At 39.2% G+C, this 27,800-nt stretch overlaps 1 protein-coding gene across 2 annotated transcripts in view; it reads right to left on the reverse strand.

The window, feature by feature from the left end:
* Window positions 1–18,745, reverse strand: part of LOC100030191 (von Willebrand factor A domain-containing protein 5A-like) — a 28,122-nt gene extending 9,377 nt beyond the window's left edge. The window contains exons 1-10 of one of the 2 annotated variants that reach the window (XM_056794177.1): window positions 18,640–18,745; window positions 8,952–9,000; window positions 8,627–8,829; window positions 8,019–8,241; window positions 7,689–7,864; window positions 7,285–7,399; window positions 2,755–2,924; window positions 2,079–2,167; window positions 1,705–1,849; window positions 385–464 (exon numbers count right to left, since the gene is read on the reverse strand). In XM_056794177.1, the coding sequence (XP_056650155.1) occupies window positions 385–464; window positions 1,705–1,849; window positions 2,079–2,167; window positions 2,755–2,924; window positions 7,285–7,399; window positions 7,689–7,864; window positions 8,019–8,241; window positions 8,627–8,829; window positions 8,952–8,991 (1,241 nt within the window). In that variant the 5' untranslated portion in view covers window positions 8,992–9,000; window positions 18,640–18,745. Of the gene's footprint in view, window positions 1–384; window positions 465–1,704; window positions 1,850–2,078; window positions 2,168–2,754; window positions 2,925–7,284; window positions 7,400–7,688; window positions 7,865–8,018; window positions 8,242–8,626; window positions 8,830–8,951; window positions 9,001–11,705; window positions 11,780–18,639 lie in introns of those variants that run through there. The other variant, XM_056794179.1, reaches the window with a different exon arrangement.
* Between the last annotated feature and the right edge of the window lie 9,055 nt (window positions 18,746–27,800).

Consider the following 27,800-nt stretch of genomic DNA (forward strand, 5'->3'; position numbering starts at 1 on the left):
TTTCCCAGTTCTAAAGCTGAGAGAGCAAATTCAAGCTGTTTGTGGCCCCCCCCCACTACTAGAAAGAGTTGAGGGAGAAAGTGCTTGCTTTGGGGGGGCTGGACAAAGGATCGAGGAAAGCAAAAAATTGTCCTCAGGTGCTGGGAAGAGGGGGGAACAGAGCAGCTCCTAGAGTGCCATGGTTTCCCCAGTGAGGATTTAGGGGATAGAAGGCATCAGAGCCCTTCTTTAGGACCTAGCCATCTATACAGATCATCATCAAAGAAAGACAGCTGGAAGGGATCTCTGAGGCAATCTAATCCAAACTCTCATATTACAGATGAAGAAACTGAGTCCTAAAGACACAGTAAATGAATGTCAGAAGCTGAATTCTGAAAATCATACCTGTGATTCTGGCTGTGGCGTCGAACTTCAGCAATGACCAAACCTGTATCACAAACTTCTCCATCTGTGAAGACAAAGAGCTGCACAGGGAGACAAGAAGCCATGCATCCAGTTAGAGGCATGTCAGGCTCCTCAGCCTAGGGCTCTCCTGATCCAGCCCATGGCAGCTGCCCCACTATAGAGGAGGTCGCCTCACTATTATATTCCATGGTATTGTGGGGTGTACAAGGGGAGGTTACATGGCCACTTGTCAGCAATGTTATAGATCCCATTTCAACTTGGATATGGATTATGACCTCTGAGGCAAATTTAAAGTCTAAGATCCTCTGATTCTTGAGAGCTTCTTCTGAGACAGAGCATTCTAGTGAAAAGAGGGCTGGATTTTGAGCCAAGAGTCCAGTATGTAGATTCAATTTCTGTCACTGATTACCTGTGTGAACTTTAGAAAGTCACTGAGTCTCTCCAGGTCTCAGTTGGTTTACCAGTACGATGAAGGGTTTGAACACAAGAACTTGTACAACTGGAAAGATCTTGAATTTATGACCCAAAGATTCTACAGAAACACCCAAATCCCTCCCAAGGGCTCTGGCTGCTGCCTTCAACCCATCCTGAAGTTCACCTGATCTCCCTCTCCTCCTGCTCAGAGTTGGTGACTCTCCAGGATCCAGGAACCTCTATTTTGACATGGGTGTGGGAGCAGGACAGGGAACAAGCATTTATGAAGCACCTACTATGTGCCAGACACTGGGCTAAGCGCTACAAAAACACTCTCGTTTGATCATCACAGCTATGAGCTAGGTGGTTCGTTGAGGCACTCGGGAGGTGTGAGAGCCTCCTAAACAGCACAGTGAGGGGCTTCTGTGAGTGGGACCTCGCACTGGGGCCCTGCAGATGGGCAGAGGCAGTGGGGGCTACCAGAAAGAATGATGGATGTGGGTGTCAGGACCAAAGACCTGGCTTCCCAGTCATCTCTCACTTCACTGGTTCCCTAGCCATGGGCCAGTCCAAACCCAAGTTTGCCCAGCTCTGAAGGGGAGATAATAACATGTCAATCCACCTTACCATGTGGTTGCAAGAATCAAATGATATCAATCACTAAGTGAACTTTCAGTTGTGATGAGAACCAAAGGCCTCCTTCCTAGTGCAAGGGATGAGACTCCTCTTAGGCGAGGACAGACTCCATTAAACCTGCCAATTCTGCTCTTACAATGGATCTAACTTTCTCCTGCTACAACACAAAGCTGATCACTGCTGACTGCACCCAGGATTAGTACTGGGGACCCATCAACCAAGCAAGCCTTGTGGCTCCCTTTCCCTCACCTGCCGGGGGTGGTTTGGTTTGCAGGATTTGCTGTAAATGCTCTTCAGTGGCTCCAAGATTTCAGTCCCTCCCAGGTCAGCTTCAAGAGACTTTACTCTCTGCACAGCCTCCTCCATGGTCTGCTGTGTGTACTCCACACTTTCTCTGAGATGCACACATACATACACACACAGAAGAGGTCCATGAGGGATAGTCTCTGTCTCAGGAACTCCAGCCTACTCCCCTCCCTCCCGTAACCCCCAACTCCAAAGACAGGCCTTCTATTGCCTCTTCACTAACTGGGAAGCTGAAGCCTTTGCAATATCTCCCTCCCAATTTTCTCTTTCAACCTCCACCCTCCTCCCAACCTCTGTGACACTATCCAGAGGCTCACGGGAAGAAGTAATCAAAAGTGGATCCAAATCCATAGATATTGAAATAACAGCCAAGAGGCAAACTCTTCAGCAGCAGGATCAGAGTTTCCTGAATGAGAAGGCAGAGAAGATATTACCCAAAAAGGGTCATTTTTCCATCCTGCTGATACTTAGTTCTCACCTGTTCTTCCCTCCATGATTCTGAGCCCAGTGAGTTACCCTCAAGGTGGTCCCGTTCAGATTTAGCCCATGAGAAGGAAATGGTCACGATGGTGTAAGAATTGAATAATATATTTCTACCCAGATATATATTTTATAAAGTTTATTGGAAAGGGTAGACAACTATTCCTCTAAGTAACCTGACCACGTGGTGTCTAACCTGCATGCCTCTTCCTCATTTCCCCTCACCTGCCTGATCTCTCTCTTCCTGATTTTCCCTTTCATTTCTCCTGTGGTTATCCCCAGAGCAGCCTCCTACCTTGACTTTTATTGATGTACCAAATGTAGAGGGATGCAAAACTGGGGCAACTGTGGTATGTCAGGAATGTTTGATACACAGGTTAAACTCCTCAGGAGGGGGAGGGAATAAACTTCCTTGACACAATGGTACAAGATCAATTGAATCCCCAAAGTTCCACTTGCAATTTGGACAAAAGGCATGTGCAAGAGAAATGTCAAGAGAAAAGAAGCTGGTACCTTGGCACTTGCTATGCGTAACTGGGAGCCCATTTCATAATTCAGTGGTGAGGCCATGCTCCCTGAGCGGTCCATGAGGAAGATAAATTCACCAGAAGTGCTCTCTCCCTCAGCCTCAGGGATGCTAGGGTAGAAACTCACCATCATAGCTGTGTCTCCCATCAGGGAACCTACCCAGAGGTGAAAAAAAAACATTCACAATTTATATATATATATATATATATATATATATATATATATATATATATATATATATATATATATATATACTACAGGACCCAAGGAAACAAAATGATGTGAAAAGGAGAAGAGTAAAGATTTTGTCCTAGTTGCAAGAAGTCTTAGGAAAAGTTACCTATGAAAAATTTTTAGAGGAGGGAAGGCTAAGTAGCACAGTGAATACTGTCAGGCTTGAAGACCACAAGATCTGGGTTCTAATGTTGCCTCAGATACTTCCTAGCTGTATGATCCTGGGCAAGTCACATAACCAAAATTGATTAACCCTTGCAACACTGCTGCTTTAGAATCGAAATTTACTATTTATTCTAAGATAGAAGGTAAGGGGTTTTTTTTAATTAATTTTAGGAATAGGAGCCATCAAATCTACTGTATACCTGTAAATCATTGGACAGTATATGAAGTACATCAACAGAGAGATAAATAATACATAGTGGACTAGTCACACAGCAAAATTTAAAAAAACAGTGAGCGGAAGGCATATCGTGGGTGTATGATGCTATTTGCAATCTGAGAGAGAAAAAGAGAGAATGAATAGGTTTCAATCAATACCAACATAAGTAGCAGCCATATTAATGATATCAATGTTCAATTGTTAGTGAAATACAAAAGTAAACTTTATGTTAACTTGTAATATTAGGGGTAAAAGAATAAAAACCATCCAGCAATAGTATTAAATGTCACTAAGCACCTGAGATAAGACAAATGAGCAATAAACTTGACTGGTTTCTTTGATAGAGGATGTTAAAAAAAAAAAAAGGTCGAGTGACATATTTATCTTACCACACAAAGCCTATTAATTCATCCAACTAGAGGGGTGTTTTCCTGAAACTAGTTAAGGAAGGATAAATCCTGAATTTTTGCATAAAGAACATGGGGCAAACCAAAGATGAGTTGTGCAAATGAGTTTAAATGACTTGTGCAAAATACATGAGTTGTATCCAAAGCAAACGAACATGCAAAAACACTCTGCAAGTGTTGTACAGGCAGTGTAATGTACTGATAGCTGGCTTCTGCTCAGGAAATTTCGGGTAAAGGTGTCATTAAAGAATCGGATGCTTTGTGTGACTGAATAATTATGTAACTAAGTGTTCTGGAAAATTCTCTAAGGCTAGGTTGCTGTCAATGTCCTCATCTACATTATTAGGAGAATTTTCTCAGCCAGGAGTGAACTTAGTTAATGAAAGTGTAGGTCTAATCTTTATTGTAGGGACATAAATTAGTTTCACTTGCTATAAAAGAGTTCCTTACATATGGTCTCCCTGGGAAAGAGTGGAAGGTACTAGGATAGATGATGAGTCTCAACATTTCAGCTATTAATCCCTAGCTGGGGAATGAACTAAGTAAAAGAAAACCAGGACATGATAAAGTAGCCATCAAAAGAGAGGTGGATAGTTTTGGTTTGAGGCAAAAAAGGTGAAATGATGTAGAGATTTAAAACCTTTTATTCATATGTCAGAGACCATCGTCTTTGATACCATCACAACATGATAAAGTCTACAGCAAAAAGAACCAGTGCTTCCCAATCACTTAAGCTGGCTCTGGTTCTTAGATGACTCATAGGTTCTCAATCCAATCACACAGTATCTAAGGACAGATGGGCTCTATTCAATCTAATTTCTCATCAATTGGATAAGGCCTATACTGAAGTGCCTCACAAGTAATTCCTGAGTATGGTAGGATTCTGAGTAGAGAAAGGATGGAAGCAATACAATTTTATCTCTGAATTAATGAGAACAAATCCTTTATAACCTACAAACAGGAGAAATGGCTGTATACAAGCTTTATTGGGAGGGAAGGAAAAAGACTACTAACTCAAGGTGGCCAAAAGATTTGCTACAGTGCAGATAAGTTGGAGATAATGGACAAAAAAAAAGGGAATGTTATTATTCAACTATTATTTTGCATTCATATCTTTGCACAATATTAAGAAAAGGCAGAATAAAACATGTGGCAAGGGATTAAAATTTATGATAAAGGTCCACCTAGTTGATTTCACTGAAGACAAAGTTGACTCAAGCACTGTGCTAAGCACTTACAAATATTCTCTCATTTGACACTTACAACCCTGAGAAGAGGTGCTATCATGAGATCCATTTTATAGTTGAAGAAAGTGAGGTGGACTGAAATTGTAACTGACTAGGGACACTCAGCTAATAAGGGTGTGAAGAGGAATTATGCATCAATCCACTGAGCCATCTGCCATCACTAGAGGCTTCCTGTTCAATCCAGTCATGACTCCATTTGGGGTTTTCTTGCCAGATACTAGAGTGATTTTTCCATTTTCTTCTCTAGCTCATTTCCAGCTCCAGCTCATAACAAGGTAAAGTGACTTGCCCAGGGCCACAGAGATAGTAGCAGCCTGAAACAGGATTTGAACTCTGGTCTTCTGGACTTCAGGACTGACACTATCTACTGCACCACCTAGCTGCCTAAGGCTTCAGACTGGTAAGCATGCCCTGCAACGACAGGTTGAAGGGACTGGAAAAATAATGGTAACAACATGACAGTTGTGTTCAACATCTGCAAGTCTATCAGTTGGTTTTGAGAATTGATAGTTCGGCTACAGAGGACAGAACAAGACTCAATGAAAGGGTGGTAGTTTTAGAGAAGCAGATTTCAGGACAATGTAAAGAAATAAAATGCCTGTTGCAACTGTCAAAAAGTAGAACAGGCTGCTTTAAGAGACAGTATTGTTTTCCCCATTTAGTAAGTATTTTCTTGGGTTGCTGTGGAGGAACAAGTAATGGTTGGTATTGATGGCCTCTAGGATTCTTTCTAATTGAGAGATTTTGTAATACATATAAAGTAATGGAAGAACTGACATACAATAGTTAAATTACCATAAGTCTTCATTGAAAAACATTGGCAACTTGAAAAGGAAAGACCTATGGACCAGAGGGTCAGAGAAAATATCATACACATTTATCCCTGAATTTCAACAAGAGAATTCAAAGCCTCTCAAGTGATTTCTCTATGTACAAAATAGAGTTACACATTCCAGGACAATAGTTAGAATCATTCATTACTGGTTACTCCTGTTTCTAAATCCTATAAATGATCAGAACCCAAAATAGTATAAAAATGGAGACTTACATCCAGGACTTCAATCCCCAGAAGTCCTTGCTCCACTTCCCCAGAATGCTTTGTAATCTCACTGAATTCTCACCTGGGCAGAGAGCAAATGATAATTTAAAGGGTCTCTGCCTAGGGTAGGGTCTCTTCTCTTTCCTGTTGCCACTTCCAAGCAGACACGTCTCTTTTCATAATGTAGGTGAGGTTGTCTAGGCCTTTCTGGGCCTAGGTACGTGCCTTTATTATTCTATATTTTCTTTAATCCTTAACCTTTAATAAACCTCTAAAAATATAATATTCCTTGCAGAGAGAAAATAATTTCTACCTGCCTCAGATTCCCCCAATATTTAATCTTTACAATTGTCATCAATGGATAAGGATCAAAATCCAGAGTTTTCTAATGGAGCAAACCAAGGATATGCCCTGTATTGTTCAATATTTTTAAATTGGTGATTTAGAGGAAAATATGGCTGACCCAAAGGCAAAAGGGATAAGTAATAAATCACATGAAAGACTGCAAAAAGACACATTTGGCTAGAGCTATGTGCTCAATCTTATCACCTTAAAATGAAAATGGAAAAAATAAAAGGTCCTACCAAAAAAATGAATTGTATCTGCACATAGCAGAGAGGTGATAGAGAAACAACAACTACTCTAAGAGAGATTAGACATTTGGGTCTTTGCTATATTTTCCAATTCTGGTATTCTGGGTCTAATATGAAATCATTCTGGAGGAGAAAGTATCATAGTATAATATTCAACAGTCAGAATGGCATCTTAAGCCTCCCCGTTTCTTTTCTTTGTTTTTGTTTCATTATTTCCTCCATTTTTCATTTAGAATGTGTTTCCATGGTTACATGATTCACGATTTCCCCTCCCACCTCTTCCCTCTCCCTCCGGAAGCTGACAAGCAATTCCACTGCGTAATACATGCATCAAAGCCTTTCCATTTCTACATTGGGCATAATAATGAATTCCTTCTTTATACGACTTCAGATTAACAGGTTCCCTCTTAATAAGGTAATGAATCTCCCTCTGCATTCCTGAGAGCACCACCGCACACATAATTATAACAATACAATTTGACAGACATTTTTATACCCCACAACTGTTTCAAAACCTCTCTGAAATCTATTTCACAGGAAGAGAAGTGACAGAAAGGTATAGATCAATGTCTACAGGTCTAGGAGGTGAAGCTACCTCCTGGGATTGGCTCACCTGGTTTGGCACCAGCTTGGGGAAGCTCCAAGGAGATACTGGGTGTGTTTATTCCCCCGTAGTAAACTAGAATCTCAACATCCCGATCAAATTTGTGCCCTTCAGCCAAGGAAACCTAAAGGAGGATAAAGGAGGGCAGAGGAATGATGGGAAGAGAAAGAAATTCCAGGACTCTCTACCCAGATGAGAACCAGGGGCTAAAGAATAACTTCCCATTGGTGAATAATACTCAGGGATGGTGTTGGTATGAAAAGAGAAAGGCTTACCTGTAGATTTCAGGAAGGATGGGGAGAGCATCAATATGATGCTCTATGGGTGAGCCATGAGAAAACAAGGAGGGATTTGAGGTGAGGGTACTGGGCAGAGGCACCAAAGGCAATGGTGCTCCCTATCTAGTTAGTTACCTGGGCAACTGTCTTGTCATCTGCCAAGTACTTCAGGGGACTCAGGGCACAGCTGGAATGGACCTTCTCAATGCCATTAGAGGAGCAGATATTGGCGCTGACACTAAATGTGTAGGGCAGCTCCTTGCCAGGAATCCGGGAAATGTGAGAGGTGATGCTTTCAGTCTCAGCTGATTCTGTGAGAAGCCAAGTAACTCTCAGTACAGTGAGGATGTGGGGAGGAGCTGAAGTCCCTTTTCTCACCTTGGCCACAACACCCAGTAGGACTCCAATGCCCCCACTGTCCTTCCATCCTCAAGCTCCTGCCACTGCTATTGGAGAACTCCTCACCTTGGAGAAGGTAGCGTGGGTTCAAGATGGCTGGGAGCACAAATCGAACAGCCCCATCTGCTTCAAGGGACAGTTCCTGAACATAGCTCAGGGTGACAGTAGCATTCTGGCCAGGGGGAAGATTTCCTATACTACAACTGAAAATGTCCCCAGAGCTGCTATCCTGCTCCAATAGGAAGGCTTCCTGGCCTTGAGAGATGGCATTCTCATAATCTTCCTGGGCCTGGGGGAAAAGAGGAAGAACAGGAATGAGGAGGACTTGGGAGCAAGTAGAAGAAGAAAAACCCTTTTAGGGAGAAGGGGAGAGGCAGAAATAATGAGAAGTTAGAGGAGGCAGCTAGAGAGAAAAGCCAAAGGATAGAGGTAAAAGCCCCTCAGGTTGACTTCTCTCCAAATGATTTCAGTCAAGAATCAGAAATTTAGGATCAGAAAGTCCCCCAGTGATTACCTAGGTCAACTCTCTCATTTTTCAGCAGACAGTCCTACGGGTAAAACAGCAGCTCAAGAGAGAACAAATGCAACTTACCATTTCCAGCTGATACTAAACAAAAATTACCAATCCAACATGAGGAAGAGAAAGGGGAGCACTGGGGTCCCATCCCTACTACCTTCTGCTTTTCTCGGATTTCTCCCACTATATTCTTCCCATCCACCACAGCCTGGAAGCTATAAACAGCAGAGTCTTCATCCATGGGGAACACAAACAATGCTTCCACAGGGCCTGTTTCCTCATTCTTGTAGTCCAGGGTTGCAGACACATCTGCCACAAACTGATTGATAGACACATCTACTGAGATGCTCTTGAGAGGAACTGAAGGAGGAAAATGCACATCAACCCTTAATTCTCAGTACCAAAGACTCCACTGAGGGTTATAGAGTTCTAAACTTATCTCAACTTTCTCTTCTCCTTGTTTGTATTCATGGTAAACTTACCTGGCTGCTTAGAGAGGTTGAGAAGACCACAATATTCCATGCTGATAATCTATTTTAAAAAAAGAGATAAGGAACTTCTGGTCAAGATGGTAGCTTAGAAGCAGCAAAAGTTCAGACCTCTGAAAACCCTTCCTTACTGATCACAAACTGAATGCTCATAGGGGACTGAAATTCAAACTTAACAATAGGACAGAGCTGGGGAACCCTCCTTCTGGACTCAGATCAAAAAGTACACCCCCCAGAAGCCAGAAACCTAGAACACTCAAGTCTAAGGGGAAGGTGGAAGGAAGGTCCCAGGACCCCTCCCTCCCCAACCCAGAGCTCTGAGCCCCCAGCAGCAGTAGGAACCTCAGGGCAGGCAAAGGTGCTGTTCTGAAGGGGGCACCTTGAAAGCAACCTGGGCCAGGCTCGGGGCATCCAACACAGATGACAGGGAAGCAGCCTGAGAGAGATGGGGGGAGCCTGTAGCCTTGTGGCTGGGTCCTTCCATCGGAGTCTCAACGGAGGTTTTTACCTCTGGGCACATCCAGACCAACCCTGTTAAACCTAATCCCATCAGGAGCCCTCAGAGCTCAGGGAGGCCAGGACCCCTCCCCCCCAGAGTACAGGGCCTCACGAAAGGACAAGAACCTCAGCGTGGGCAAAGGCACTGGGGTACCTTGCGGATAGTGCTGTGCCAGGCTCAGAGTATGTAAGTAAGGCAGCAGAGAAGCAACTGGAGAGAACTGAGAGCAGTAAAAACTAAAACACCGGCATGCAGGGTAGGGCAGACCCTGGGCTTCCCCAGGAAGACAGCACAGCTGTGGAGAATGGACAATTTGCCAGGGGCTAAAGCCTCGGATCATCAGAAGCATACACTGAGAGCCAGCCCTCCACACTCAGAATTCTGACTGGAAAGGGGAGGAAAAACCATAGATATGGCAAACAGTGCAGAGATGCAACAGTCTCCAAACAACAAGAAAAGCAAGAAGAAGGGGGTGACTTTGGACACATTTTATGGAGCAAAAATGCAAAATACAGAGGAGATAGAAGAGGACACACACACAAATGCTCCAAAACCTTCCATAAGAAATGGAAATTCTCCACAAGCACTTGAAAAATTTTAATTGTAAATTATCAAAAAGATGGAAGTCTTCTGCCAGGAAAAATGGAAAACAATGGAAAAGGAACTCAGTAATCTGAGGGACCAAAATATGCAAATGCATAAATACCTCAAAGCCTCAAAAAACAGGTCAGACCAAAGTGAAAAGGAAAACCAATCTTTAAAGGTCAGAATCAGTCAACTGGAAGACAATGATCTTGCAAAAGAGCAAGAATTAATAAAGCAAAGTCAAAAGACTAAAGAATTAGAAGATAACATAAAATATCTCACTGACATGGTGACAGACCTGGAAAACAGAGGAAGGAGAGACAATCTGAGAATCATTGGTCTACCAGAAAAGCCAGAAATAAACAGTAATATTGATATCATAATACATGATATCTTCAAAGAAAACTGCCCAGAGATTCTAGAACAAGGGGACAAAATATGCATTGAAAGAGATCACAGAACACCCTCTACACTAAATCCACAGAAGACAACTCCCAGGAATGTAATTACCAAATTCAAAAGCTTCCAAGCAAAAGAAAAAATCTTACAAGAAGCCAGAAAAAGACAATTTAGATATAAAGGAACACCAATCAGAGTCATATAGGACCTAGCAATTTCTACTCTGAAAGACCGTAAGGCATTGAACATGATATTCATAAAAGCAAGAGAGCTGAGTCTTCAACCAAGAATCAGCTATCCATCAAAACTGACTATATACTTCCAGGGGAAAGTATGGGCATTCAACAAAATACAAGATTTCCAAATATTTATAAAGAAAAGACCAGACCTCTGTGGAAAGTTTGACATCCAAACATAAAGAGCAAGGGAAACATGAAAAGGTAAATATGAAGGAAAGGGAAAAGGAGAAAAATGTTATTGTTTTCTTTGATTCAAACTCTCTTCAATAAGGACTACATTTATATCAAATTATATATATATATATATTAATATGTGGGGGAAATGTAATGTGTAACTCTCAAAAATTATATGCATCATTAGAGTAGTAAGAAGAATCATGCATAGGGAAAGTTTGGGGTGTCAAGACAATATGGAGAAAGGGGAGGGGATAGAAAGAAAAATGGAAGGGTTGAATCTTTGATGGTACTAAGATATACTCCAAGAAATAGAAAAAAAAAACTAAATAGAATAATCTTTCTCACACAAAGATACACATGGGCAGAGGAGGGGAAGAATTCTCCTAAAAGAAGAAGAGGAAGAGAGTTTTTACTTAAACCTTACTCTCAGTGAAATAAACTCTGAGAGAGAAGAGCATCTAGATCCATTGGGATCTTGAATTTTATCTTATCCAACAGGGTAAGGGAGAAGGGAAAACCAAGGCGGGTAGGGGAGAAGGGAACACAAAAAGGGAGGGAAGGAGTGGGGGAAGGGGAAGGGAACAAAACGGAGGGGCTAGAAAGGGAAACATATCAAGGGTGGGGAATAGGGGGACTAATTTAAAGTAAATCACTGGCTTTAAAGTTTATAGCTAAAGAAGAAAGGTCAGAATTAGGGGAGGATATCAAAATGCCAGGGAATCCACAACTGACAATCATAACTTTGAATGTGAATGGGATGAACGTAGATGAATAGCAGAATGGATTAGAATCCAAAAACCTACCATATGTTGTCTTCAAGAAACACACATGAATTTGGTAGATACTCACAAAGTCAGAATTAAAGGATGGAGTAAGACCTTTTGAGCTTCAACTGATAGAAAGAAGGCAGGAGTTGCAATCATGATATCTGACAAAGCCAAAGCACAAATAGACCTGATTAAAAGGGATAGAGAAGGTAAATATATTTTGTTAAAATGGACTATTGACAATGAGGAACTATCACTAATCAACATTTATGCACCAAATGGCATAGCACCCAAATTTCTAATGGAGAAACTAGGAGAATTGAAGGAGGAAATAGACAGTAAAACCATATTACTGGGAGATCTGAACCAACCACTATCAAATTTAGATAAATCAAATCAAAAAATAATAAGAAAGAGATAAAAGTGAATGAAATCTTAGAAAAATTAGAGTTAATCAATTAATATGGAGAAAAATAAATAGGGTCAAAAATGAATACACCTTCTTCTCAGCACCACATGGCACATTCACAAAGATTGACCATATACTAGGTCACAGAAACATGGCATACAAATGTAGAAAAGCAGAAATAATAAATGCTGCCTTTTCAGATCATAAGGCAATAAAAATTATGATCAGTAAGGGTACATGGAGAGCCAAATCAAAAATTAATTGTAAATTAAATAATATGATACTCCAAAATCGTTTAGAGAACAAATCATAGAAACAATGAATAATTTCATCAAGGAAAATGACAACGGGGAGAGACATCCTTTAAAACCTTATGAGATATAGTCAAAGCAGTACTCAGAGGAAAATTCATATCCCTGAGTGTATATATTAACAAATTAGGGAGGGCAGAGATCAATGAATTTGAAATGCAAATAAAAAAACTTGAAAGTGAACAAATTAAAAACCCCCAGAAGAAAACAAAACTAGAGATCCTAAAAATTAAGGGAGAAATTAATAAAATCAAAAGTGATAGAACTATTAAACTAATAAATAAAACTACAAGCTGGTACTTTGAGAAAACAAACAAAATAGACAAAGTACTGATCAATCTAATTAAAAAAAGGAAAGAAGAAAAGCAAATTAACAGCATCAAAGATGAAAAGGGGGAACTCACCTCCAATGAAGAGGAAATTAAGGAAATCATTAAAAACTAATTTGCCCAATTATATGGCAATAAATATACCAATCTAGGCGATATAGATGAGTATTTGCAAAAATATAAATTACCTAGACTAACAGAAGATGAAATAGAATTCTTAAATAATCCCATATCAGAAAAAGAAATCCAACAGGCCATCAAAGAATTCCCTAAGAAAAAATCCCCAGAGCCTGATGGATTCACAAGTGAATTCTATCAAACATTCAAAGAACAGCTAATCTCAATACTATACAAACTATTTGACATAATAAGCAAAGAGGGAATTTCACCAAATTCCTTTTATGCCACAAACATGGTACTGATTCTGAAACCAGGCAGGTGAAAAACAGAGAAAGAAAACTATAGACCAATCTCCGTAATGAATATAGATGCAAAAATCCTAAATAGGATACTAGCAAAAAGACTCTAGCAAGTGATCAGGAGTGTCATTCACTATGATCAAGTAGGATTCATACCAGGAATGTAGTGCTGGTTCAATGTTAGTTAAACCATCCACATAATTGACCATATCAACAAGCAAACCAACAAAAATCACATGTGATTATCTCAATAAACAAAGAAAAAGCCCTTGATAAAAATACAACACCCATTCCTATACCAGAAAATATAGGAATAGAAGGGTTTTTCCTAAAAAATAATAAACTATATATATATATATAACCATCAGCAAACAACATCTGCAATGGGGAAAAACTCAAAGCCTTCCCAATAAGATCAGGAGTCAAACAAGGATGCCCATTATCACCTTTATTATTTAATATTATACTAGAAACATTAGCAGTAGCAATTAAGAGAAGAAAAGGAATTGAAGGTATTAAAATTGGCAATGAGGAGACCAAGCTGTCACTCTTTGTGGATGATATGATGATTTACTTAAAGAATCCTAGGGAATCAACCAAAAAGCTAATCAAAGTAATCAACAACTTTAGCAAAGTTGCAGGATACAAAATAAACCCACATAAGTCATCAGTATTTCTGTATATCTCCAACCCAGTTCAGCAGCAAGAATTAGAAAGAGAAATACCATTTAAAGTCACCGAAGACAATATAAAATACTTAGGAATCTAGCTGCTGAGACAAACACAGGAACTATATGAACACAACTAAAAAACACTCTCCACACAATTAAAACTAGATCTAAACAATTGGAAAAACATTGATTGCTCATGGGTGAGACGAACTAACATAATAAAAATGACCGTCCTATCCAAACTTATATATCTATTTAGTGCCATACCCATTGAACTACCAAAAAACTATTTTACTGAATTAGAGAAAACCATAATAAAGTTCATTTGGAAGAATAAAGGATCAAGGATATCCAGGGAAATATTGAAAAAAACATACAAAGGAAGGTGGCCTTGCAGTCCCAGATCTCAAACTATATTACAAAGCAGCGGTCATCAAAACAATTTGGTCCTGGCTAAGAGACAGAAAGGAGGATCAGTGGAATAGACTTGGGGTAAATGACCTCAGCAAGACAGGCTATGATAAACCCAAAGACCCCAGCTTTTGAGACAAAAAGCCACTATTTGACAAAAAATTCTGGGAAAACTGGAAGAGAGTGTGGGAAAGATTAGGTCTGGATCAACACCTCACACTCTACACCAAGATAAACTCAGAATGGGTGAATGACCTGAATATAAAGAAGGAAACTATAAGTAAATTAGGTGAACACAGAATAATATACATGTCAGACCTTTGGGAAGGGAAAGACTTTAAAACCAAGCAAGACATAAAAGAGTCACAAAACGTAAAATCAATAATTTTTTGATTACATCAAATTAAAAAGGTTTTGTACAAACAAAACCAATCTAACCAAAATTAGAAGTGAAACAACAAATTGGCAAACAATCTTCATAACAAAAACCTCTGACAGAGGTATAATTACTCAATTTATAAAGAGATAAAGAATTGTACAAAAAAATCAAGCCATTCTCCAATTGATAAATTGGCAACGGACATGAACAGGCAGTTTTCAGCCAAGGAAATCAAAACTATTAATAAGTACATGAAAAAGTGTTCTAAATCTCTGATAATCAGAGAGATGCAAATCAAAACAACTCTGAGGTATCACCTCACACCTAACAGATTGGCTAACATGACAGCTATGGGAAGTAATGAATGCTGGAGGGGATGTGGCAAAGTGGGGACATTAATTCATTGCTGGTGGAGTTGTGAATTGATCCAACCATTCTGGAGGGCAATTTGGAACTATGTCCAAAGGGTGATAAAAGACTGTCTGCCCTTTGATCCAGCCATAGCACTGCTGGGTTTGTACCCCAAAGAGATAATAAGGAAAAAGATTTGTACAAGAATATTTATAGCTGCGCTCTTTGTGGTGGCCAAAAATTGGAAAACGAGGGGCTGTCCTTCAATTGGGGGATGGCTGAAGAAATTGTGGTATATGTTGGTGATGGAATACTATTGTGCTAAAAGGAATAATAAAGTAGAAGAATTCCATGGGAACTGTTACAACCTCCAGGAAGTGATGCAGAGTGAAAGGAGTAGAACCAGGAAAACATTGTACATAGAGACTGACACATTGTGGTACAAGAGAACGTAATGGACTTCTCCATTAGTGTCAATGCAATGTCCCTGTACAATCTGCAGGGATCATGGAGAAAAAAACACTATTCACAAGCAGAGGACAAACTGTGGGAGTAAAAGCACCGAGGAAAAGCAATTGCATGACTACAGGGGTTGAGGGGATATGATTGAGGAGAGACTCTAAATGAACACCCTAATGCAAATACCAACAAAATGGAAATGGGTTTGAATCAAGGACACATGTGATTCCACCCAGTGGAATCCCATGTCGGCTATGGGAGTAGTGGTGGGAGGTGGGAAGGGGAAAGAAAATGATCTTTGTTTCCAATAAATAATGTTTGAAAATGACCAAATAAAATAATGTTTAAAAGGAAAAACAAAGAGAGAGATAAAACTGACATTCCAAAGAAAGCCATAGATGTTGTACCAACACCCTTGCCAACTTGACATTTTAGTGGAACTAGAATTCTCTGACAGAAATAATCCATGAGTTTGAAGACAGGAAAATTGGCAGGAAAAAAGTGATCAAAGAGAAGAATGTCTGAGAGCCCAAGTGAGTCAAAATCTTTTAGCTTCAGGTCAGTGACCCCAACTCAATTTTATTTACTGCTATAATTGTATTATATGATACACATCTGAAATCCACAGAAGCTAGAAGAAAAGTGGTCCCTTCAGCCCCATTACAGGTAAATTAAAGGGAAAGATGATGATTGATGATGTATCTGGACAGTTCAGAACAGAACTTCCCCTGATTGGGTTTTTTCTCTTTTTGAAGGAAAAAAATTTGTCATTAAAGTAAAAAAGTATCAATTGTTCTGTTTGGGGGAAAGAGGAAGATATAACAGGTTCTGCTAGATATCTAGAACAATGAAATTTCTGAGTCAAATTTGTATAATGTACCTCAGACTCCTTATATATTTTACCTTTCAGATGGTATTATGATGATAATATTTGCCATATCTTTTTCTGCTACTACTCACTGGTCTTTATCCAGCCTTTCTCCCCTTTGGCTTTTTATCTCCAGTTCTTGGATTTCCTCACCAGAGTATCTCCTAAAATACTCAATCCTATAGTATAGAATGGATCATCATGCCAAATAAAATCTATTCTCAGCCTTGTCTCCAATATGAGCCACAAGTCTGTTCCTGAAATGTATTTCTCCTAAAGGGACTCTCTGGGTAAGATAAGGCCCCCAATGGCACTCTAATAAATTGTGGAAATAATGCTGTCCTTGCCTATTAAAAACAACTAACAAAAGAATTTAGAAAAGACAGCTCTGAACATTCAGTCAATACCAAAAAGTAAAAAGAGATCCAAAAAGTCATTGCTAACCTTGGTTAAAGTTCACAAGGAATCCAAAGGAGTCAAGATTTATGGGAAGTGTCTCTACCCCTCTGTAATCCTGTGACATAATTCTCCATGCTCAGCCCTGACATTTATTTTAATATTTTATATTTAATAATAGTGCAGCTAGGTAATACAGTGTATAGAACAGCAGGCCTGCAGTCAGGAAGACTTATATTGAGCTCAAAACTGGCTTCAGACACTTACTAACTGTAATCCTGTGCTTATCACTTAAGATTGTTTGCCTCAGTTTTCTCATCTGTAAAATAAGCTGGAGGAGGAAATGGGAAATCACACCAGTATCTAGACCAAGAAAGTCTCCCAAAAAGATCAAGAAGAATCAGATACAACAATCAATATTTTAATAAATAACTTTATTTACATGCATTCTTTTCCCATAGAATGTGAGCTCCTTCAGGGCAAGAACTGTTTTTGCTTTACCTTGTATCCTCAGCATTTAACATTGCACCTAGTTCCTGGTAATTATTTAATAAATATTTGGGGGCCTAACCTTAGAGGGAGAGATGGGAGTTTGACTGTCACTAACTAGCCTTGGATTGTCTGCTGCACCTGCCAAAGAGAGAAAGGAGATGGGGGGGGGGGGGGGGGTCGAAGGGAGGATAGGAGATCTCTCTTTTCCTAGCACTTCAAAATGGATTTGTTGGAGAACATGAGGCTGGCCTGAAGGTGCTATTGAAGATAGATCCTCTCTGCTTAGGGCTCCCTTCAGGAATCAACTTTTCCATAGGCTTTTTGACATAAAGTTGGGGGCCAAGGGAGTACAGGAGAATGGACTTGAACTCACCCTCTTCTCCTTTCTATTGTGAAGCCAGAACTAAGCCTAAAATAAACTCCCAAAGCATATATATATATCACTTTAAGGCAATACAACCTAGCATCCCCTAGAGAACTCAGTTAGTGAAAATGTCTATATCTGCTCCAATTGTGATTCTGCACATTACACCCTCCAGCAAACTAAAAACCTCAGACCCCAGTTTCAGCAAGAATATGACTAGAGACAATAAGGCAAATCAATAACTGACTGGGCCAGGCCAGAAAAATGCAAAGAGAACTGGGAGAGGCCCGGCAGAAATCCCAGATAACACACCCTGAAGCACTGATTAGTAACTAATTAGTAATTAGTAATACATTAAGGTAAAAAAATAGGAAAGGCCACAACAAATGAGATCATTGTCCAGAATGGGTGAATCATACAAGGCCAAAGTTCTTATAATGGCAGAAAGTTGGAGGTTTAATATTCCATTAAAAAGTAAACACTTCTCACTTAACAGAAGAAAACCTAGGATAATGCTCTGAAACAAGACTCAAATTTCGGGCTTTTGTCCAGAGTTCTTGTCAAAAGGCAATCCTTCCTCTCAAGTTTAGGAGGATAGGAAGGCATATAATGGGTGAGAACACTGGTTCTCAAAGATTGGAAATGTACATCTGAGGGAAGCTCAGATTGGAGACTTTCTCTTTCCCACCTAGTGTTACAATCTCCCTACTTTGCATAAGAAAACCTTGCTGGCCAGTGTCAGTTCTTTAAAGTGGACCCCTAGCATGCAGCCAGCAGTTAACCCAGGCTCTAGGGAAGCAGGAGGGGCCAGGTGCCACTTAAATGACTCTAGCGGGTGATCGTCAAGGAGGGTCTGAGTTCATCTCGAAGAATGAGGCTGCTGGAGGGCAGGTAAGTCACTCCTTCTGCCCCACGCGGATGGCAATGTTGTGGGCATGTAATACTACATAAGGGAGTGAGACATCAGAAAGAGAAGGAAATAAGCTGCCCTCTGTGTACTCCGTAGCCAGCTGAACAAGAACTTTTAGTTACTGGGAACTAAAGGGAAACCCAGGCACGCCATTCGCAAAGGCGTTGTATCTTGAGGGAAGGAGTCCCCTGGAAGGCACAGAGAGAGCGGAGTAAAATCTTAGACTCTGAGAAAGGATGTCAATTACCTGCTCAGAAACTCTTCCAGCTTTCTAGTTTCACTGCGAAGTGAAAGAAACAGCGGTTTGATTACCCAGAAGGCCCCGCCCACACTTAGGCACTGTCTGCAAACTACTTACTCTTTCCAAGGGATTGAATGCAAGTTCTTTATCCCACATTCAAAAGTTCACCTTATAGGTCAAAAATCCCTTAGAAGCAGGGAGTTTCAGTAAACTCTTGTATCCCTGGAGTGTGCTGCAGTCTTAGGGAGACTGTAAAGTCTCTATTTTCTTGATGATACCAAGACATTATTTGCCTATTAAAATACCTGTCCCTTGTCCAGCTACCTAGCTGTGTGAAACTGGACTGTCTTCAAAAACTTCAATGAAAACAAATTACAATAAATTGAATGCAAAAGCTGATAAGAGAAATCGGCTATCTTCTTTTAAAGCCAGATCTTAGAGATTGGGGGGAGGGAGGGCAGAGAAGAGAAGTACTACTTTTCTCTTTGTTTTTGTTTTGGACAATAGTTGTTTTCCACAAATTTGTCGTTTATGTTAAAATGTGTTTATTATTATTATTATTATTTTAGATCCTTACCTTCAGCCTTGGAATCAATACTGTGTATTGGTTCCAAAGCAAAAGAGTGGTAAGGGGTAGGCAATGGGGGTTAAGTGACTTGCCCAGAATCACACAGCTAGGAAGTTTCATGTGGTCAGATTTGAAGCTAGGACTTCCCATCTCTAGGCCTGGCTCTCAATCCACTGAGTTACCCAGCTGCCCCCTATTATTATTTTTTAATGTATAATCGACCTTTAAGTCCCAAGTAAAATTTCATCTTCTACAGGAAAGCCTTTCCATATCTGTCTTCATTGCAGTGCTTTCCTTTTTTAAAAATCATTTCCTATTTATCCTGCATAATAGCTTATTTTGTGTATAATTGTTTTCATGCTGTTAGATAGTTAATTCCTCTAGGTCAGGGACTTTTGCCACTTTTTGTTCCTAAAGGCCAGTGCCTTTTTTGTAAGTAGGAACATAAGATATATTAGTTGAATGAATGAATTTCCATTCAATCCATAAACACTTATTAAGCACTTATGTTTCCACTATTTTGCAAAGCACTAGGGATACAGTCAGGGAAAAGATAGTTCCTGCACTAAAGGGGTTTACAATCTAATGGGAAGAGGAAAGACTTATTTTTTTTTTAAGAAGATGAATAGAGATGGACTGGGAAGAGAGGAGAAAGCATAGACTCTATACCTCTATGCCATAGAAGCTTGACTGAGAAGTCCATCAAAGGGAAATTAAGAGTTGGCTGGCCTGGGTGCCTTCTTTACATAGAGGTTTGGAGAGGAAACTTTTGCTCTCCAAACAGAGGGGATTATGTTGTTTTCAGGATGATGAGGCTTTGCCTCATGAGGTTCCTAGGAGCATGATGGAGAAGTCCAAAGGAGAGCAGCTGAGTAGAAAATAAACTAAATAGTGATATCTATCGCCTACATAAACAGAATATCTTGAGAGTCCTCAATCATTTTTGTAAGGGTGATTCCTGAGACCATAAAGACCTTAAAACTACTGCCTTAACCAACTCCTGGACTAAGGAGGAGGATGAGCAGCAAGGCAGCAAAATTAGGATGTTAGGAAGAAGAAAAAAAATCTATAAAAATGATGGCCTTGATTTTTTTATCATCACTCAAGTCCCTGTTTGTCACCTATATGTACCTCTCTCCCTGTGATTTATATTCTGTTGTCTTTTGGTGAACAAGAGAAGGGAAAGGAAGGGCAGGAGAGTAGATAGGTTCCTTTTCTAGGCCAGGGAGAATTTCCAGCATTACCAGGAAGTCCAAACTGTACAGAGTAACAGAACTTATGCCATGACTCTAGCATGTGTTTCCTCTGTATAAAATCAAAAGGAATGTCTTCTCATATGTTCTGATAAAGTGCCACTAGTCTCATGACTAAGAATATTTCTGGTCTGAGGTTTCCTTGTATAAGGACAACTCATGCACAACCAGAAACCTTTCCTTATAATACTTTCAATAGTGGTAAATAATGACTCCTCTAAGGGCGTGTTTCTTCTGAAGGAAGTTGCCACACATGACAGAAGAGGCAACTTGGTGACACTAAAACATTTGCCTTTCAGTCCAACTAACCTTAGAATGTGGTAAAGGGACACATCCACATTTAATGCAGATCCGGAGACTCTCCCTGTCCAAATTAAAACTTTTTGGGGGGATTTTATTTTATTTTATTTTAGGGGCTATTTTATTTTAAAATGTTTTATTAAATTTATTAACTTAGAATATTTTTCCATGGTTACATGATTCATGTTCTTTCCCTCCCCTCCTGGAACCAATGAGCAATTCCACTGGGTTTTACATGTGTCATTTATCAAAACCTATTCCCATATTATCAATATTTGCAATAGAATGATAATTTAAAGTCAACATCTCCAATCCTATCCCCATCCAACCTTGTGATCAATCATATGCTTTTCTTCTGCATTTCTACTCCCAAAATTGGAGGGGTGAGAATTTTAATCTGAGTTGGGGTGATGTAATGGATTTGATATATAACCTTCTGTCTGAGGGAGAAAGACATACTTCTGATCTTAATCACCTTACTGATTCCTCCAGTCCAAACACCTCTGTATCCTTTCACACTTCTTCCTTGGCTCCTCCTTCTCATCCTACACAATCTACTTTAAGTTCACATTCCAACCTAAATTGGAAATCACACTGTACCCCTGATTTTTTTGGCACTATGGGACAACAAACACTTCCTTTTAATGTGCCCAACTCTTCTATTTCTCAGACTTACCCAATTGAAAATGGAGCAAGAAGCCTAGAAACAGGAGTACCAAATAACTTAGAAAGTTTATTTCCTTTAAGGGAAGTACCCACTTTTAATAAGAATGGAAACTTGATATCTGTAAGACATCATACACCTTTTACCCCTGAGCATTTAAAAACATTTAAGGAAGATATGCCATCATTTGAGAACGAACCAATATTAATTATAAAAAAATTAGAGAACATATTCAGAACTTTTGACCCCACTTGGTTGGATGTTGAGAATATATTAGAAGAATTATTAACAAAGAGAGAAAAAAATAAAATCGTCTCTCTGGCTAATCAAAAACGAGGTAGAAGAGGACATTATTGGCCAACTGAAGATCCACATTGGAACCCCAATGTTGAACTAGATTACACAAAACTAAACCAGGCCAGAGAAGCATTATTGACAGCCATGAGAGCTTGCTCTGGTAGACTTGAAAAATGGTCAAAATTTGAAAAAACCCGACAACATATTGATGAAACACCCTCCCAGTTTATGGACAGACTTATTGACATAGGGAATACATATATGGACCTTGATTTATCCAGAGAAAGAGACATTAGATAAATATGTAGGCAATTTGTTAAGAATTGTGGTTCAGTGGTAAAAGACTACTTTAGAACTAGCTGTCCTAATTGGGAGTCTATGGACCTCGATGAACTAAGGAGAGTAGCAACCTATGTTTATAAAGGTTGTGTAAAAAGACCTGAGGAAGACGATACATCAGTGGAAGTTTTAAAGAAAGAAATTGAAATGTTAAAGAGATAATTGAAAAATAAGGGCGAGACTATAGCCCCTTTGAGGGAATTCACAAATAAATCAATAACTTGCCACTTCTGTGAGAAGAAGGGCCACAAAATGATGGAATGTAGAACCTTTCTTAAGATGATTGGAAGGAATACGCAGTTTAATAATAGCTTTAGAAATAACTATAGAAATGATGATAATGGTCATAGAAACCAGAACAACTATAATGATGATAATGGTCATAGAAACCAGAATTTTAGAAATTCTAGAAATTATAATGATGATTATGGAAATAACTATAATGAACATAGAAATAAGAACTTTAGAAACCAGAATTATAGAAATAGGAACTGGGAAAATAATGACAATGCTCCAAATGAAGAAAATGATAATACCCAACAACAAAATATAAGAAATGGAGCTTGTCCAAAAAATAGTCGAGGTGCCCTTCAGGGGGGTGCCCAAGGAATATCCCAAACACAATGATGTCCGGGGGGGGGGGGGGTGGGCTGGGGCACAGGAATCAGAGGATACAACCTTTGATTTCCTGGACCCTGATGTCCTACTACCCATTGTCCCTATCCACTGCCCTCCCCATACTAATGAACCCCATGTTACCTTAAAGGTGGGTAAAACTTATTATGATTGTCTATTAGACACTGGAGCTACCAGGTCTGTATTGAAGAATGTACCAGATTTAAATTGTTATTCCGTTGATTCACAAAGTGTAGTGGGGGTATCAGGAATACCCCAAAGAGTTGAAAAACTTGCCCCTAGAATGGTGTCTGTAGGACCCCTAGAGGTACACCATTCCTTTCTTTTAATGCCTGACTCCCCTTTAAATTTGCTGGGGAGAGACCTTCTATGCAAACTCAGAGCCACAATAACTTGTTCACCAGATGGTTCTTTATCATTGGAAGTACCAGAGGAATCTTTAAATTTACTCCCTGTACTTCTCTCAGAAAACCAGGAGGCAAAAGAGCCTTCTACTTTTGAAATACCTAAGGATATACCGGAGTCTCTTTGGGCCACATCTTCTTCCGATGTAGGCTTACTTAAATCTGCTGTTCCTGTGCAGATAAAAACTAAATCTAGCCCACCTTCTTCCATCCCTCAGTATCCCCTCTCAAAGGAGGCAATTGAGGGTATTACACCAGTTATTAACTCATTAATAGAACAGGGAATAATAATACCTTGCAAATCTGAATACAACATGCCCATCCTGGCAGTTAAAAAACCAAAAAGAGAGCCCGATGGCAAGCACCTCTATAGATTCGTACAGGATCTGAGGGCAGTGAATAATCACGTTATAAAGAGACACTCCATAGTTTCTAACATAAATACTATTATTTCCTCTATTCCTAGCACAGCTACATACTTTACAGTAGTAGACTTGTGTTCAGCTTTCTTTTCCATACCTATACATGAGAACTCCAGGCATATTTTTGCTTTTACCTGGAAGGGCTCACAATATTCATGGAGTCGGCTGCCACAGGGTTATGTGGAAAGTCCGAGTTTATTTGAGCAAATTTTGAGCCAAAACACAGACAATATAACATTTAAAAATAGTAAATTAATCAAATAAGTAGATGATCTACTCTTGGCTTCAACGGATGCAAAAACATGTCAAGAAGATAGCAAACACCTCCTTTTGGAATTGTACAAAAGGGGACATAAAATCTCGAAGGATAAAGTTCAGTGGTGTCTCCCTAAAGTAGAATATTTGGGATTCATCCTGTCTGTGGGTGCTCATTATATTTCTCCAAAACAAATTGAGAATATTCAAAATTTAAGCTCTCCTACTACTAAGAAACAGTTGAGAGCAATTTTAGGAGCAACAGGGTTTTGCAGACAATGGATTCCTTGCTATGGGGAAATTACTAAACCCCTTATAGCATGAACAAAGGATTCGGTTCCTGAACCCCTCAAATTAGAGCCTGAACACTTGTCAGCTCTATCAGATCTAAAAAAGGCTATCATGTCTGCCCCTGCTCTAGGCATCCAAGATTACAACAAGCCATTTACTTTGTATGTGCATGAGCTAAGAGGAGTAGCTTCTGGCATGTTAACTCAGACTTTGGGACCTTCTCAGCGCCCAATTGCTTATTATTCTGCTAAATTGGACCCAGTAGCAGCAGGAGCACCACCATGTCTTAGAGGAGTAGCTGCTACAGCCTTACTAGTAACAAAAACTGTTGATTTAGTATTGGGATGTCCATTAATAATAATGTGCCCACATGAGGTAGAAGCATTATTGATAAAACATAGAACACAGGCATTCTCAGATCAGAGAATTACAAGATATGAAATAACCTTATTAAATAGTGAAAACGTTACCTTGAAATGTTGTACTACTCTTAACCCTGCCACCTTGCTTCCAGATTTACCAACTTCAGGAGAACCATTACACAATTGTGAAACATTAGTGTCCATGGCAGAAAAGCCTCAAAATAATCTCTTGGACACTCCCTTAGACAATGCAGATCTGATTTTATTTACCGATGGTTCCTCTTTTATGAGGGATGGCATACATTACACTGGAGCTGCCGTAGTCTCAGAATTTGCTACTGAATGGTCAGCTTCACTACCTTCTAACATTAGAGCTCAAGGAGCAGAACTCATAGCTCTGAAGAAAGCTTGTATAATTGCCAAGGATAAAAAGGCAACAATTTATATGGATTCTAGATATGCTTTTGGCATTTGTCACTCAGTCGGAATGTTATGGCTCCAGAGAGGATTCTTAACCTCAGCTGGAAAAACTATAATTAATGCAGAAATTATTAATGAAGTTCTTTCTGCTCTCCAGCTTCCTGAAGCCCTAGCTGTAGTTCATTGTTCTGCCCATACAGGTGGCACTGACCCTGTCTCTAGAGGAAATGATCGAGCAGATGCCGCTGCAAAGCTAGCAGCCATAGAAGGGCCTGAATTAATTTTAACATTAACAACTACTAATGATTTAAATTTACCACTTTCCTATAATGAAAAGGAAGTGGAAAAATGGAAACAAAAATTCAAAGCAAAACAGATTAATGGAGTGTGGGTGTCATCTGAAAGAACACCCCTGCTCCCTAGAAGTTTCTATAACCAAATTTGCCAATCTATTCATAAAAATGGTCATTTTGGCACCCAGGGCATCGTGGACTCTGTTAAGAGAGTATGGATAGCCCCTGGTATAACTACCATAGCCTCTAAAGTGTGTTTAGCCTGCTCTACCTGCCAGGCATATAACCAACATGCATTTCATGGAAAAGCCTTTGGTGGACGTCCTCTGGCTTACACACCTTTTGAACATCTACAGATAGATTTCATAACAATTCCAAAGGCTGGACATTATAAATTTTGTCTAGTAATTGTAGATCAACTAACCAGATGGCCAGAAGCATTTCCTGCAACCCGAGGCACAGAGGATTTTGTTGCAAAGATACTTTTAAAAGAAATTATTCCTTGTTTTGGCCTGCCCACACGTATTGATTCCGATAGGGGGAGTCATTTTACTGATTCTGTTTTAAATCAGATATATTCTTGCTTGGGAATAACTCCCAAATTTCATGTTCCATATCATCCCCAGAGCTCAGGCCAAGTAGAGAGGATGAACAAAGAACATAAAACTATGATTGGCAAATTATGCACTGAGACCCATTTAAAATGGCCTGAAATTCTCCCTCTGACCCTATTTTATCTTAGAAGCAGGCCTAGAGGAGACTTACATATTTCACCATTTGAGATGCTTTTCGGACATCCACCTATACAGGCTAAGCCTTTCTCCCCGGCATATACCTCACTATTAGGGGGAGATATTACTATTGCTTCCTATATACGGGAGTTACAGCACAAACTACATGAACTTCATGAATCCGGAGCTGCAGTATAAGCTGGACCACTAGACTTTTCTCTGCATGACCTGAATCCAGGAGATAAAGTTTATATTAAGAATTTCAAGCATACTGGAGCAACTCAGCCTTCGTGGGAAGGACCATTCCAAATATTGTTAACTACTCCAACATCCATAAAGATTGGAGAAAAGGACTCTTGGATTCACTGCTCACATGTGAAGAAAGCATCTTCTGCTGAGACTGATTGACTGAAATCTATCGCATGCATTGGAGATAATAATCCTTAGACAAGTGGATGCTGTCTTTTTTTTAAGAACACATTGAATTACTGATTTTTTCCTTATTTTTATTATTTCTTTTCTTTATTTTGATTGGAATATTTGATTTTTTCTCATTTTTGTACTGAAGGTACACATAATTAACATTAATATTTTTTCCTACAGTAATAGAAGTTAATATATATTCTTGCTATAATATCAATATATACCTAAAAGCTTTATACTATGGGAACATGCCTTTATTGATAAAATATTATAGGACTGTGATTAATGTTTGTGTCTGATTCCAGAAAATGGGATAAAAAACAAGGAGCACAGACTTAACCTGAATAGTGCCAAAAAAGAGCACACATGAAATACTAATGTGAGACTCGAGGTTGTGATGCTTGACATATGTTAAGTCGTAGGACTTCCTTGTATGTACACTCTTTACGAAGTACTCATACAAGTACAAAGTTTGACTATCATGCTGGCTCCCTATATCCCTGAGAATGACAAAAAAATCAGACAAGGGAATGACACTTCCCTATCAAAATAGAATTCTAATTCTTTTCTTCTTATATTATGGCAACTTCCTGTAGTCTTGGCTGCAAATGGCTAAATGAAATATTACTGCATTCTGTCCTACATACTTGTGGGATAGAAATTACTTTAAATTGGACCTATACAAGAACCTATTTTGAATTTTCCCTTATGTTTTTTATTGTTTTTTCTCTTTTGATAATTGACTCATACACCCCCATAACTCAACATTGCATTCTGAGTTGAACTGAATGTGTTTTAACACCTATTTCAGGGGGGATTATATTTTAATTTAAAATCTAAGAATTTTTGAATTTTTGAATTTTTTGTTTGAGATTGTATTTTTATAAAAATCCAAGAATTTTGATTTTTTGTTTAAGATTGTACTTTTATAAAAATTCAAGATTTGATTTTGTTCGAGAAAAGATCTTCAAGAAAGAAGCTTGAAACTTTTATATCCAGAGAATGAACTGTTGCAGAAAGATGCCGGAAAACCTACACTTCATCAAGAAGATCAAGAATGAACTTTGAATATGATTGATTGAATTGAACTTTGATTGAACATTTGTTGTAAATGTATACATTTATGCCAAAAGGGACTGCCCCTAATTTGGCTTTCTGTCAATGCTCCTAGCAAAACATTGGTTTTGCTTTCTTTTCTTTTCTATTTCCTCCCTCACTATTCTAATTCCTCTTAGAAATTTGAATATCGTGTATATATATAGTTAGAAGTGCATTGAGGATTACAAATTGATTATGTTAAATGATCAATGGGGAGACTAGTCTCCCAATGACCATCAGGGATATTGTAAATCTTGAAATCTCTCAGACTTGTGAATGTTAAAAATTTCCCCATTGGACTGGGAACATTCCCCATTTTGATGTGAGAACTCACCAGGATCAGAAATGGGAGGACCTCTACTCCAACCGTACTTAATACTGCTTTAGGGGAGAAAACTCCTTGCTATGGGA

Source organism: Monodelphis domestica, chromosome 4, assembly GCF_027887165.1.
Source record: "Monodelphis domestica isolate mMonDom1 chromosome 4, mMonDom1.pri, whole genome shotgun sequence".
Taxonomy (NCBI): domain Eukaryota; kingdom Metazoa; phylum Chordata; class Mammalia; order Didelphimorphia; family Didelphidae; genus Monodelphis; species Monodelphis domestica.